The sequence below is a fragment of the Rhagoletis zephyria genome, unplaced genomic scaffold (assembly GCF_001687245.7).
Source record: "Rhagoletis zephyria isolate East Lansing unplaced genomic scaffold, Rhagoletis_zephyria_1.1 Rzeph_scaffold_00197, whole genome shotgun sequence".
Lineage (NCBI taxonomy): Eukaryota > Metazoa > Arthropoda > Insecta > Diptera > Tephritidae > Rhagoletis > Rhagoletis zephyria.
In genome coordinates, this window is record NW_016157281.1 from 302555 (window position 1) to 318265 (window position 15711).

Here is a 15711-nt window from a genome sequence, read left to right on the forward strand (position 1 = left end):
GGGGACGATATGTACATATATGTAATTTTTTTTTTGATTGTTAATCACGTTCAATGATGCATATAAATAACCTTGAGACTCCTAAGCAAATGTTTAGAAATGTATAATTTCTGCATTGTTAACGATGTGGCCACAGTATCTATTGTTTTGTGTTTGTGAGTTTTTTAGTTTGGGAAAAAACGTCAATTAATGCATACAAATATCCGCGTAGGCAACCTGGAAAATCCTAAGTTCTTTACTACAATCGAAACCATGCATGTGAGCAAAACAACAAAATTATTTGTTGCTGAAAACCATGAGTGCACCACCCCACCCATCCCTGTTAATAGAATTCGAGAATCAATGAATTCACATAACAATGAGTGTCGATCACTAATTGCTCCCACTGCTTAGCAATCGTCACAACTGGTTGGCGGTGTGAGTGTGAGTTTCGTTTGTTTATAGGATGAATGAAGCAGTTTACCCGTTAGTGAAAGCCAATAACTCACATATTCTCTTAGCATCTGCATTCTAGAGCTGGAGAAACCACGATGTTTGGCAACATCGATGAAACATCGATGTTTCTTCAAAAATTGAGAATTAGGCTATTTGGAGTTTCACTTCGTAAATTTTCGCTTGGGAATAGATTCTATTATATAAAAAATGCCCATAAAAATATAGAGTTTAGTTTTTTCTGTAATTAACTTGAATATAATAAATTATAATGCTTCAAGAGCTTGAGGTCAAAAACTACTTATGTTCATTTATACCTTTTTAAAGTCCGTTAAAAATTATTAGGATTTTCGCTGACGCATGAGTAATTAATTTGAATATAATAAATTACGTTTAATGCTTTTGTCTCTTCAAGGGCTCGATATCAAAAATAACTTATGTATAAATGAGGCATGATTCAATAATTAAAGGCTTGCTCAGAACACAGTTTTCTCGCTCCCTCTTGAAAAAGTTGACTCCTTTAGCAAGGCACCGTGTGTGTACAACATTTTATAAGAGAGTGTCAAAACTAATGTCACCAGTGAGCAAACCTTTAATTATTGAATCATGTGAAAACGTACCTCATGTTTTTAAAGTATTTTATATCTTATTAATTATTAATAATTATTTTACCTTTTATACCCGCCAAATAAATGTAGGTTTGCAATTTGCAAAAACGTCGATGATGAGAAAAAAACATCGATGTTCGCAGCTCATATAAAAACATCGATGCATCGATGTTTCTCCAGCTCTACTGCATTCAACTAGTTTCAATACAACAGTGGTGCTAGACTCGAGATATGAGATGAAGTCTTGAATTCTGCGGTGCATTCATAACATGAGTTGATTCTTGCAACCCATTAATTCATACATGTGTAAGTATGTATGTAAATTAATCCGATTTTTGTATGGACATTTTTTTTAACAGAAACTTTTCCCCTATTTTACAATTCTTCAGTTATTTTCTTTGAAATGAAGTTTAGTATTTATGATTTTTGATAGAATTAACCCTCTGCGGCTGATGTGGTAGTCTGACAGACACCGAAGGGTCGACATCTTTCCTGAGGTTAAATAGCATTGAGTACTAAAAACACCTATTTTTCGACAAATAGTTTATTTATGAGACTAATTCATTAATGAGTATTTAAAATATTGATAGATTTTCCAGTTTAAATCGAAGACAAATTTATTAATAAATATCTAATATATATATTTTGATCTGGAAAACTGATGTCTGACGTCATTATAATAGTGGTTAATAAAGGTGTAAAAACAGCTAAATAGCCGCAAAGTATAAAAACGCCTTAAGTCATAACCTTTTTCAGCGCTATAATTTATACTTATGTAAATATGTATGTACATATGTTTGCTCAACTTACATCCATATTGAATTGTTATGTATGTATTTAGGCGCTTATTTCGTTTTTCAGATGTTAATTTTTACCGCTGTATCTGATGCTCGTCTAACTCACTTTGCAATGATTTCTATCACTCGAATAACCACACCGCTCCCTTAATTCAAAGCTTGTTCAAGGTCTGCAATTCATTTGCAATGAATTGAATGAGTTCGAAGCTGAAATTTTTGTGAGTAATTCATGAAGCCATTTCATGGCGTTCATGCAGATGTGGATTACAAACCGAATTTCATTGAAACATTTACAATATCCTTGTGTAGCGGGCGGGATAGTTCGCCAATTTTTACCAGTTTTCATCCTTTTTCTTTCCTTAGAGATAGTAGGCCTCTTGCATAAAAAGTGAGCTTAAGCTCCGACTCGATTTTCAGTACAAATTCTTGAGCTTGAGCTCACTTCATCAGTGCAAAAATTTAGTCTGAGCTTAAGCTCACTTTTTATGCATGAGGCCCAGTATTTCAAATAGCAAATTTCAGCAATATCTAGTAACGTTTACTACCTTTTCCTGCAACTTTTATAGGGATCTGCCAATATGAAGCGTTCAGTCTATTGAAGATTAATGGCATGGACACAGGCGGACGCAGTTGAATTTTTGTTTTGCTATTAGTTTAAAGTCTACAAAGTCTTTTTGCACCAATCGCACTCCGCCGCAAGGCGCCGCAAGATACTTATACTCTTCAGAAAAACCCTAGAAATGCATAATATAACAGAAATGTTCTTAACACTATAAGAACTAGGGAAAATTATGAGAACCTGATTTAAACTTGATATTGAAGATGAAATGCGTATTCAAATTCTTACGTAAAAATTCTAGGCATACAATATCGACTTACTGTTGCCTTTGATAACACAGGCCAACAAAAATGGAAAAAAAATTTTGGTGTGGCAAATATTGAAGCTGTTTTTAACCGACTTCAAAAAAAGGAGGAGGTTATCAGTTCGTTGGCTTCACTTGGCGTTTCCAATTGGCGTCAGTTGGCACAGAGGAGAAACGAATGGCGTGCAAAAAAGAAGAAGAAGACAACATTCCCACGACAGCCGGTTCTACGTACCGGAATGACTCGGGTTTCACCCGACCAAGGGCTGTTGTTTCGGCGATCTAACCCCGTTTAGGTCGGCGAAGTATCTCAGAAGTTGTCCGTCCATAGGGCTACATTCACTACGTATTCTCCTACTCAGGGCTGGCATCGAGTCAAACCCAGGGCCAGAAACCTACACCTGCTGTGTATGCCGGAGACGATTACACCACAACTCCACCTCAGTCAAGTGTAATGCCTGCGAGGGGTGGAGTCACCTCAGAGTCTGCTCGGGACTACGGACACATAGACAGTGGACCACGTCGTACGTGGCCCCCTGTTGCTCAAACAGAGCAGCCTCCACGGCTAACCACAGTCCGCCCGAGCAGCCTCACACACTCACACAGCAGCCACACACAGTCACCACAACACAACAACATAATAACACCACAGACCGTACCACAGCCACCACAGACCACATAACACACACAACCGCACCACCACCCACACGCCGCCGCCAACAACTCCTGGTTCCCCCTACAATCTGCACGGTATGTCAGACCAGAATATTCCGTAATGTGACATCAGTCAAGTGCAACACCTGCCTTGGCTGGTGCCACTTTAGGGCATGTTCAGGTCTGCGTACCACGCGAGATTGGACGGGGAACTTCGAGGGCCCGTGTTGCGCTGCTCGGTCGCAGACTTCAATTGCGACGCCCCCCACCACCACCACAGGGCGGCAATCACCTCAGCAGCACACACAGCCAACGGCGGCAAGAACATACACCTCACTCACACCCCACATCACGACACGTCTCCCGAACCACATGAAGCTCCTCCAATTCAACTGTAACGGGCTACAGAGCAAGATTGAGGAGATAACCGTCTTCATGTGTCGGCATGGTATATTAATAGCTGCGGTCCAAGAGACGAAGTTGCACAGCAATTCAACTTTGTTGAATTGCGCCGGGTACAACGTGCACCGTCGAGATCGCGAGCGAGATAATGGTGGTGGCTTAGCGTTCATCACGCACCACACCGTGCAGTATCGTCTTATCGAAGCAGACATCGACCGCAGGGATACCACCCTAGAATGTCAGGGCATCGCTATCCGGTCAGGCGATGTCGAGCTCGAAATATTTAACATATACATACCCCCTGTCACCTGCTGCCCGGCAGGATATCACCCTGATATAGGTGCGCTCCTCAGAGGTGAAAACCGTATGGTAGTAGGTGACTTTAATGCGCACCACGATCTTTGGCACTCAAGCCTGTCAAACGATCGTAGGGGAACAGACTTGGCTGAGCAGATAGACGATTCGACATTCTGCACAATGAACGACGACGCACCCACCAGGATTATGGGTAACTGCAGTAGCTCGCCAGACATCACAATAGTCAGCGCTGGTCTGATAAACAGCATAACGTGGCGACCTATGCTGACTCTAGCATCAGACCATCTACCCATAGTCATCTCGATTGATAAACCAACCGACTTTGCCTCCGCCAAACACCGGACCTATATCAACTTTTCTAAAGCTGATTGGAAAGGTTACGCGGAGTTTACCGAAAACACCTTCGCAGCGCTCCCCACACCAACCGACGTCCATCTCGGTGAACGTAAGTTCCGCAGGGCTATCACTGCTGCTGCAGCTCGCTTCATACCGGCAGGATGTATATCGGACCCACGTCCAAACTTCCCTGCCGAAGCGGCTGTTCTAGCCGATGAGCGTGATAGCCTTCGTCAGGCCGATCCCGGAGATCCCCGTATCAGGGATCTCAACGCGGAGATTCGGCAACTTGTAAACGTACATAAGCGGAAGAAGTGGGAGGAGCACCTGAAGACCTGTAATTTCACCTCTGGTGTGAGCAAGCTTTGGTCAACCGTGAGGTCATTGTCTAATCCGACGAAGCACGACGACAGAGTCGAAATTTCCTTCGGCGACCATGCTTCGTCGGACCCGGAGCGATGCGCGAGCTATTTTAGCCGGCAGTTCATACTGCATCCTCCGGTGGACAAAGCCAAGCGTCGAGTGACCAGAAGGCTGCACAAACTGCCAACAAATTGTGCCCCCCTTGCTTTCACTTGCGGTGAAGTTCAGGTGGCCATCGGGAAGGCGAAAGCCTCCAAAGCCATGGGTCCCGACGGAATATGCATGCTGATGCTGAAAAATTTGGGTCCTGCGGGGGTAGCGTACCTAACGGAGGTCCTCAACTTGTCAATGGCCACTCTCATCATCCCAGACATCTGGAAGGTGGGGAGAGTGGTCCCACTGCTCAAACCGGGGAAACCCGCCAACAAAGGAGATTCGTATCGTCCGATTACACTCCTTTCCCCGGTAGCGAAGACACTCGAGGCCTTGCTACTCCCGTACTTCACAAACCACCTGACCCCAGCGAAGCATCAGCATGGTTTCCGTAAAGTGCACAGTACAACAACAGCACTTAACGCCATAAACACTCAGATAACTCGTGGCCTTAACCGTAACCGTCCCTGTGAGAGAACGATTCTAGTAGCGTTGGACTTGTCAAAGGCGTTTGACACCGTCTGCCATTCCACGCTGCTAGAAGATATAGAGGCCTCCTCTCTCCCACAGAGGCTCAAACGGTGGTCGGCAAATTATCTGAGTGGTCGACATTCGTCGGTAATGTTTAGAGACAAAACGAGTAAGCAGCGAAAAATAAAACAGGGGGTTCCTCAGGGTGGTGTCCTTTCCCCGCTACTGTTTAACTTTTACATTTCAAAGCTCCCTCAACCACCAGAGGGAGTCTCGATTGTCTCCTATGCCGACGATTGCTCGATCATGGCGACTGGGAATGGAATTGATGACCTGTGTTCGAAAGTAAACGGCTATCTCTCCGAACTTTCTCGCTTCTTCACTGCAAAGTGTCTAGCCCTCTCCCCTACGAAATCCTCCGCGACCCTGTTCACAACCTGGACGAAGGAGGTCAGGCTACCGCTGGGGATTCACGTCGATGACACACCAATTCCGACGGTGAATAACCCCAAAATACTCGGAGTAACATTCGACAGCCTGCTCTCCTTCTCTGCGCACTCAACCGCTATTGTCAATAAAGTACAGAGCCGCAACAAGGTCCTCAAGTCGCTAGCCGGCAGTACTTGGGGCAAAGACAAAGAAACGTTGCTGGCAACATACAAGGCAATAGGCCGGCCGGTTTTGAACTACGCAGCGCCAGTGTGGTCGCCAGGGACTAGTAGGACGCAGTGGACGAAGCTACAGACTGTACAGAACACCGCACTCAGGACAGCGACAGGATGCCTCTTGATGTCGCCTGAACACCACCTGCACGGCGAGGCGCAAATGCTCCCTGTAAAGGAGCACAATATAATGCTCTGCAAGCAGTTCCTGATCGGGAGCCACAGAAGTGGCCACCCAAACAGACAGCTGCTTGCAGAGGAGCCCTCGCCTAGGCACGTCAGGAGGCATCTATATGAACTGACGGACGAAGTCCAGAGGTTCATTAAGCAACCTCTGGACCCGACAGCTTACAGACAGGCCCTGAACGGCATTCACAGGGACTCAGTCTCGAGTTATGTAGACTCTAGACCTGTGAATGCCGTTCTAGGCATACCACCCCCGGACATAGACGAGACGGAGCTTCGTCTGCCTCGGGAGACACGCACTACACTCGCACAACTTCGCTCCGGCTACTGCAGCAGGTTGAACTCCTACTTGAGTAGGTTGAATGAGGATGTGCCGAATGAGTGTCCGGCATGCGGAGAGACCCCACATGACTCGAAACATCTCTTCGCATGCCCGGAAAACCCGACAACCCTAACGGCCTTGTCCCTGTGGACAAACCCCACAGAAGCTGCACGCTTCCTAGGGTTGCCGTTAGTGGAACTTGACGACAACGACTGAGATACCAACCGATCTGGGCGGGGTTGTTGTAGCCGCTACAAAAACAACAACAAGAAGAAGAAGAAGAAGAGTTGAAAGCTCAAGCTCTAATTTAAGCCTAAGTAGAAGGTTCTGTCACCTATTTTTTCTTTGCTAGGGCTTCTGAAATATTTCAAAAAACTCAATTTATTGATCATTTGGCATCGTTTTTCTCAAAATCTGGAGCTGATGGAAACTTTATACATACGGATCTTAATCAGCACCAAAAAGTCTATCAAACACATCTAACATTTGCCGCGCCAAAATCAGTGGTGCCCTGTGTAATTGATAGAGTAGTTTTTCTCAGGAAAATTTCAACCACTTAGTTAGATATTTCCACACATTTCAAAATTAAGATTTTCTGCCACTCTCAGACCACTGTGCGGCGTCGGCATCGATGCGTACGACTTAGTTTAAGTTTTAATGTGATTCCTTGTTTATATATATCCAAGAGAGCTAAGAAAGTTAGCGAAGCGTTGGTCTGGAACGTGATTAAGAGTGTTTTCTTGCACATAAACTACAGATCAATACGCCTATGAAATACCAAAGAATTTATCATTAGCCAATAATAAAATTGTAAAATGCTTTAGTTTTTAGAAATCTAATAACTGGTTTAAAGCATATCATAATTTTTGTAGCTAGTGATTTTATTCGGCGCAGTTTTTTTTTTTTATAAAATCTTAAGAAAAAACCTCTAACAAATATAAATTAAAATTTAGTTCAGAGGATAAAGCTGTCAGAAACCCTTACTTAGGGTTCCTAATTTGATCAAAGAACAATTGTTGAATAGTTATGATTGCTAAATGAAGTGGAGATGGAAAGCAATCTCCCTTCTTATGAGAAACAAATGATCTATCATCGTTATGAATTTTTTACACAACACAAAAGGTTTGTGAATAATCGACGGAAATAATTTTTTTGTGACTCATTTTTTCTATACTCATTTGTTTTTATACTATTTCAAAGAAATTTTATTTAGATCCTGATTGGAAAATTTAATTCAAATACTTATAATATGAAAAATAAGGATAAGAATAAGGAAATGTTTCTTTCCATTTGTACAATGAGGTATGAATATAAAATTGTTATGTTAAACTAATACAGAATATCACGCTGATAGTGTTGCTTTATATCAATTCATACAGTTATATCGCATGAGATCGTAAAATTTTATTTCACTTTGCAGTGTCTTAATATTTTACTGAAAATTAATTTCAACTGGGTCTAAAATATTTCAAATATGTTGAGAATTACCGTAATCATCCAAAGAATGTTTAAAGTCGTGTAAGTGGCAAACTTGGCAGATGCAATTAACCCAGTCCCGCATATCTTCAACAGAATCGGCAGCTAGATAATATGTCCGTTTTGGTGTTTTAATGTCAAACATGAATTGAAACTTTTGTTTCCTATTTTCCAAACGAAGTCCACAATCAACTTGTTCACATTGATCCAAATCAATTATGCCTTTTAGTTTACGACAATTACGATCAGTATAGTACTCAAGACAAAACTGTTCTGGTATTTCTCCTTGCTTCAAAGTAAACCATCGCCGACGCCATCGCTGTAAAATAAAAGTATTAAAGCCGTCAATGGGTTTATAATATTAATGGCGACACATATGTATATACAATATCGAACGTAGTTCTAATGATAGAGCATGCAATCAAAAATAAACCAAAATACATAAATGAAGAGACTAGGGATGGGTAGTGAGAGGTTTAAATTTGATTACTTGATCCGAAATTTGGTGGTGCGAATTCGATGATTTATGTAAAATCATTTGCAACAACCAAGGATATCATTGTTTTATTTAGAGTATTCAGCATACTGTATTTAATTATGGATATAATTCACCAGAACTCAAATAAAAGTCTCATGATTCGTTATTTACTAAATTATTCAGCTTTCAATAATGCAATTCGCTGAGATACACATACAGATTTTGATGAATAGTGAGAAAAGCTAGCATATTGAGACGATCTTCTTTCATAGTTGATCTCATATAAGTTTTTAGTCGGCGCAAAGTTGAAAACGTTTTTTCATTCGCGGCAGTCGTATAAGGTAAAACAGCTAGGACTCCAAGTACTTGATGAACATTTGGAAAAGCATCGGAGTTACAAATATGCAAAGCTTCAAATCCTTATCCATATTTCTGGCACCGAATCATGTAAAATGGATATTATATTTCTCAACAGCTCACAAGATAATTCATCAAAATTTGGTGTTTTGTCAGGAAAGAGGCAAGCAAAATTAGACAAAATATCCCGGTGTTTTAGAAATCGATCTTTCAAATGCGTAATGAAAAGATCTAGGTACGGTATGTAAAACGCGATTCGGTAATACTCTTCACCATTCTTCCGAGTGGTTTGAATCTGTTGTGTTTCGTTACCTTGTATGAGCGAAACTAAACGAAACGTTTGCTAATGCATCGTTCACTCAAAATCGGTACGCATGAAATGGGTTATATCTTTAACGTTTAACGTTTTCAGAAAATAATATTTAATATGTTAGAATAAAGAGAAAACATTCCGTTATAGATACATGTAAGCGAGAGTTTCATATTTTGCTTGGATAAATAAATAAGAGACAATTTCTTTGATAATGATAAAAATTTTCTGAACACCCGTTCTAGAGACTTGTGTAGTCAACTTGCTCTACTAAACTATCCTTAGTTTATGTTTTTCCACGGCTCGCACATCTCTACTAGTTTTGTTTTAAATAAATACCATGTATTTTTCGATTTGACTTGAATAGGTCATATTTGTAAATTGATGACTTCCAGAACTTTATTCACATCATTGCCTTCAAACCGATTTAAAGTTACCTGTGAATAATTAGTTTTCATAAAACCCCACCAACACTTTACAAAAGGTCCAAAGTAAAGGATACAATGAAATAATACTTTGTGCAAACGCTCCTTCCATCATATTTCTGGGGTCATATGCCTCGATTCTCTTGTCATTTCATAGCCTTTTGACAACTGTGTCAACTTCTATAGATTTAGTTGTAAGAGGATATCACCCTGTTTCTTTTTAGCTTAAAACTTTTAACGTGGGAGTTGACCGAAGTCCAGCTTTAAACATGTTTTATTAGTCATTATTATAAAATACCACATTTAGTTTGAACATTGGAGTAATGTAAACGGGTGCGGTTTTTGTTATAAAATTTATTTAATCTAACAGAATTTTATATATTATAACTCGATAAGGTTTGGGTCTTGCCATAGCTTGCATTCACTGAACTGTGCATAACCGTTTTCCAAATCTCTCGCACGTTCTTCTTCTGATAAGCCGTTTTTTTCCTAATTCAGGTAAAGAGCCTTATCCTTAAGCTGGTGCGAAATGATGTCTTTTAATGATTAGCTCACCCCGTTAGTTTAAGCAGAAGGAATCCATTCATTGATTTTTGGAGGATAATTATAAGTTTTTGGTATATTTAATTTTAATTTGATTTTTGATCTCGAAAATGTCGGATTTTCAACGAATTTGTTCAACATTATTTTTTGAGCAGCAACTTCCAACGCGAATAAAACTGTCAAATAAAAAGCCAGTACTATGAAATTTAAACCTCATAATGGTAGATCTATTGTCTAACGATCTGCATTGCAACTTTTTAATACATTCCAACAATTGCTGTACAGAAATTGCTGGAACGCGTACCGATTTTGAGTGAACGATGCTTTGTTGTTTGTTTGCTTTCTCTGGCGCGTTCTCCGACGATATCCATTGAATTACTTTGCCAAACCATAACTAAATAGAGAAGCGAAGGGTATTCTGGACCACATAAGAACACATTTCTGTTAAAAAACACGGAAATCCGATTTTTTATTTTCAGTTTTAATGGATAATCTAAGATTCATCGTTTTGTATTTTAGAAAAAAAATGAGGAACATGTTGAATTAAATTTTTGAACGTTTATTATAGGTTTCAAAATGAGATGTCGTTGACATTGGTTATTTTGCTACACCAACTTTACATTGAATTCTTGTACAAAAATAAATCTTTCATCTTAAATTCATAATTCAACATACTACAATCATGCAGATAAGTATTACACCAGTAACTTCCCTATAAGACATTGCTGAGCACTTTAGGTAAAAATTCTAACACATTTACGCTTTTTTCATAAGTCCTAATACATGCGCATTTATAAAATAATTTTGTTTTTGTAGTTTATTAAAGTCCTAAAGAGATAACTCGAATGCCTCTATCTCTTGAACTATGTTCGTTAATATAATTATGAATTTTCACTGTATGAAAATAAAATGTTTGCGTTTGGGCGGCTCCACAAACAGTTTTCAGCACTAAAAATAAAATATAAATAAAAGCTTGAATTGCAGGTGCAATGGCGATGAAGAGGTAACTCAATGAAAATTTAGTTTGTTCTTAATCAATTATAAATTTAGTTTTTCTGCTAATTTTTAATACATGGTCCTTGTGCGTCAAAAGCTAGAATGATAAATGTGCTAATGATTTGGGAGTATTATAAACTACCGTCGAATATTGATTTTTCTGGAGGTAAAAATACTTTAAAATGACGTGTACATAAACCTCTATGTATAAAGTGTATTTTCTTGTTTTATGCCAAAAGCTAGCGATAATCTCCTGTGTGTGTTTGCCGATTAGACTGGCTTTAGTATGTATGTATGTATTTAATTTATTTAATGCGGTTTAATATAATTTGGCGAGAATCGGCACAACAAGGATTTAAAGAATAAAATCTTTCATTAACAGAAAACAATATTTATTTGGGTTATTGGCACTGAGGAGTTGCTGATGACAAAAATTAGGAGTTTGATGATTAGTGTTGAGGAGTTTATGATGGCATAAAAGAGAAGTTTGTTTATTAAGTGCTGAGGATTTTGTAATAAGAAAAAATGAGGAGATTAATGATTACTGCTGAGGAGTTTGTGATGACAACAATGAGCAGTTTGTTTATTAATGCTGAGAAGTTTGTGATGACAACAATGAGTAGTTTGACGATTAGTACTGACGACTTTTTGATGACTACAATGACTAGTTTCGTTATCAGCGGTAATTAAATTATGAGCATAAAATTGATTAGTTGCGGTGCATTTTAGAGCAAAACAGATATAATTTTCACTTATACGAAATCGCCGTTGGTAGAAAGATATAAAATCACACCGACAAGGGGAAAGTACTCAATTTTTTCCCATGCATACTGGCCAAAATTCATTTTTTTTTTTTGGATAAATTCTAAAAAGATAGTTATCATTTTCAAACTTGGGACATATGTTCTTCATGCTACTAGAAAGTTATGGTAAAACTTTTGGGCCTTGCCTTCACCTCTCCCTATTATAACGTTGCTTTTGAACGGTAACCTTTTTAAAAACCTTTTTAAAACTTGCCCCTCTAGTCTGGCACCCATATTGTGATACATATTTCAATTACCTAAGTGCCACAGTTCAAGCTGAATTTGCTTTTTTAAACATGTGGCAACCCTACTAAATATAGTTCTGAATAAAGCTATTTAAACGCATTTCGTTTATACCAATATCCTTCAAACACCTCAAAAAAGTTTAAATATTCAAACTAAAGATTTCTTATCACTCTACCGAAAAAATATAAATTTATTGCACATCTATAGGCCAAGCTCTTGAACCTTATTTTTTTAAATTCAACGAACTTAGCAAATCTGATGTCATTAACAAAAAATGCATATGTATATGTAAGGTAGTAATATTTAAAAAGGTGGCAACCCCACAAAAAAAAATCAAAAACTTATTGCACATTCGGGGACCGTAGCCTTTCACTTTGTACCTCATTTTTAGTCCAACTAACTGTGAAGATGTTATAATTTTTAAAACGGTGGCAGCCCTAATAAAAAAGTAATACATTATTGGACATCTAGAGGCCAAGCGCCTTTATTTGACAACTCATTTTATGTAATCCGCCGAAAGCAGCGGATCTTAAAACTTTTTTAGACAGATGACAACCTTATAGAAATTCCCAGGCCTAAATATAATACCTTATAGAAATTCTCAGGCCTAAAGATAATACCTCTTAGGCGTGCGGATTATCTCCAAAAAGTGCTCTAGAAATGAAAAAGTGTTTGGTTCAAAGTAACCGGTTGAAACCAATTGTTATCGATAGCTTACACAGAAATACATTTACCGTTAGTTTTAACCAAGTTTTTACTGATGCCTTCATGTCGAAAAAGCCAAAAAATCTGATTTCACAGCGAATATTTTTTCGAAATTTTAAATTAAACTCGCTATATATCAGACGTTTTATTATCAATCGATTTGAAATTTTTACACATAAAACTAGATACTATTTTAAAGAAACTGAGTTTAACTACAGTTCTTATTACTTATTAAGAATAAAATGGCGGGTTTTTAAATTATTTATAAAAATTATGGAGGTAGTTTTTTCAAACGCAAAAGTTGTTATAAAATTTTATTTTTTATTTTTGTTTTAATGCAGCATCATAGACGAATATCTAAAGAAGTTTTTGGGCAAGTTTCAGGTTAAAACAGCAAGCAGTTCCAAAGTTATAACAATATTATGGTGACGGCCACAAGCGTGCGCTCGCCACTAAATGACAAATATAAGTAATTTTTGATCAGTCTTATAGATCTTATTTAAGCTCTTTTATTATAAACTTAATAGACATACTTACATATATATCTATGTAACTACCAGGGCATGCAATTCACAGAGGTATAGATACAAATTCTTTTAATACCGAGTCAACATTAACATCCAGATTGCGATGAATATTGAGAAAAGCTAGCCTGTAGAAAAAACGGAAATCTGAACTTTTGCTAATTTTCAATAGATAATACAGCCCAACAAAAAAAGAAAGAAAATAGGGTATGGCAAATATTAAAGCTGTTTTGATAGACTTTTTGTGCTGATTACGAATCCTTAAGCATAGTTTCTATCAGCTCCAGATTTGAAAAAAAGAGGTCAAAGTGTCAAAAAAATCGCGTTTTTTGCAATATTTTTGAAGCTCTAGCAAAGAAATAAAAGGCGATAGAACCTTGCTGGCTTAAATTAAAGCTAGAACTCTCGTTTTCTATCTCTGAAAATAACATTCCTGCACCTTGACTTGATTTTCACTTAGTCATTTGTTATGTCGACCCCTTTGCGCAAAATTATCGTATGTTACATTTTTTGCGAAATTTACTTTTTGATGCAACCTTGTTTTACAACCCATAACGCATCACCTGTTCAAATACTACGACTTAAATCCCAATAGCTTCCCCCAAAATTGACTGTAAATTTTATCGTATGTGACAATGACTTTTTTCTTGTGGGCGCAATTATCATATGTGCTAAGAAATTAGAATGAACAAAAAATCTTGCTTTTAGCTATATTTCTCAATTATTTCACCAAATCTAAAATTTGGTATTGATAGTGCTAGCCAAAGCACAAAAAATACTTTCCTGTGAAATTTGGTTTTTATAACATACGATAATTTTGCGCAAAGAAGTCGACATACATACTTTTAATGTTTTTTTATTTTATTTTAGAAAAAATTAGGAACAAGTTGAATAAAATTTTTGAACGTTTATTATAGGCTTCAAAAAGAAGTGTCATTTACATTGGTTATTGTGGTACACCACTGTACATTGAATTTGTGTACAAAAATATATCTTTCTCATGCTTCCAGAAGATTATAAAAATAATTAAATATGACAAAATTATTAGCACCAATAGCTGACACTACGAAAATACAAATAAGCCACAATACTCGGTAGTGTAATTTTTTAGTTTTATACGTTTCAAAAAATAAATAAGCATTCAAAATATAAAAAATAAATTTTTAGAACAAAAACGTGTAATATGCAAATATAGGACTTGACATTAAACGTACGTTTCATAAAACGAAAGTTTCATAAAGTGCACGAAATCCCTTCATCGAAAGGGGTCAAGACCCAATGCATGCTATAATATCATATATATAACACAATATTTGACTGCAATATTTTTATATATTAATTGGTTTCCCTTCACAGGGTTCATTTGTGTTTGAATCGCTATTTTAAATCGTTCGTTTTTTTTTTTAATAGGTGGTACCCATTAGCCGCTGAATCCATAATACCATTCGTTCCCCTAACTGCAAGTAAAACAATGTTGTCACCTTAAGCTATTACAATAAAAAAGTTGTATGGCTATCTTAAAATTTGTTTTTGTTATTTATGGCCTTTTAACAATTGCATTCAAAAATGTTTGAGCTTGCGGTCGTTTATAATGAAAAAATGTTTCGGAAAAAGAACAATGATTTACCCATAGGTAGAATTTATAGCCACTATCATCACATCACTGGTCAAAATAAAAAGTTTATATTATTTCTTCCACCACTGTATAATATTAATATTTTTAATTTTTTCATTAAAGCTTATACAATGTTATTAACATATGTACAACCTAATCATGCAGCGCTAGCATCAGAGGCTGTCCGTTGAATAAAAAATTTTGTTTTAAGTTCGTCTCGGTAGGTCACATTCTTTAAAAAACTGATATATGGTTCTTATATTTTCCTCAGTTGCATTCGAAAGAAGAGAAATCGGGTCTGTATTAAAATTGTATTGCCTCTTTTCTCGCAGTGTAGGGCAAAATTCCAGTAGATGAAGAACAGTTGTTGTTGAGTCACAAAATGGACAGATGTTGGTTCTATTTCTTCCAAGGAGGTGAGCAAGCGTCACTATAGTGTGTCCAATCGAAGACGTATGTAAGGTGTGAGTAATTTTGTATAGCTTGAAAACATGATAAGCTATCAGTACATATAACACATTTTTTGCTGAATTTTTTGCGGCGTGTAGAACTGCGTGGAAAATAGCGGTGGCTTCAGCAATAAAAATTGAGCAAAATGGAAAAAGTAGTGTATAGGTGTATTGGCTTTCCTTTCTCGCTAACAAGAGCAAAAGAGGTTTGGGGATT

The 15711-nt window shown here is 37.6% G+C and overlaps 1 protein-coding gene across 2 annotated transcripts in view; it reads right to left on the bottom strand.

Annotated features, from left to right (window-relative positions):
- Nucleotides 1–15711, bottom strand: part of dos (daughter of sevenless) — a 352985-nt gene that overhangs the window by 289001 nt on the left and 48273 nt on the right. For both annotated transcript variants that reach the window (XM_017609168.1, XM_017609167.1), the window contains exon 2: nucleotides 8056–8362. In XM_017609168.1, coding sequence (XP_017464657.1) covers nucleotides 8056–8362 — 307 coding nt within the window. The remainder of the gene's footprint in view (nucleotides 1–8055; nucleotides 8363–15711) is intronic.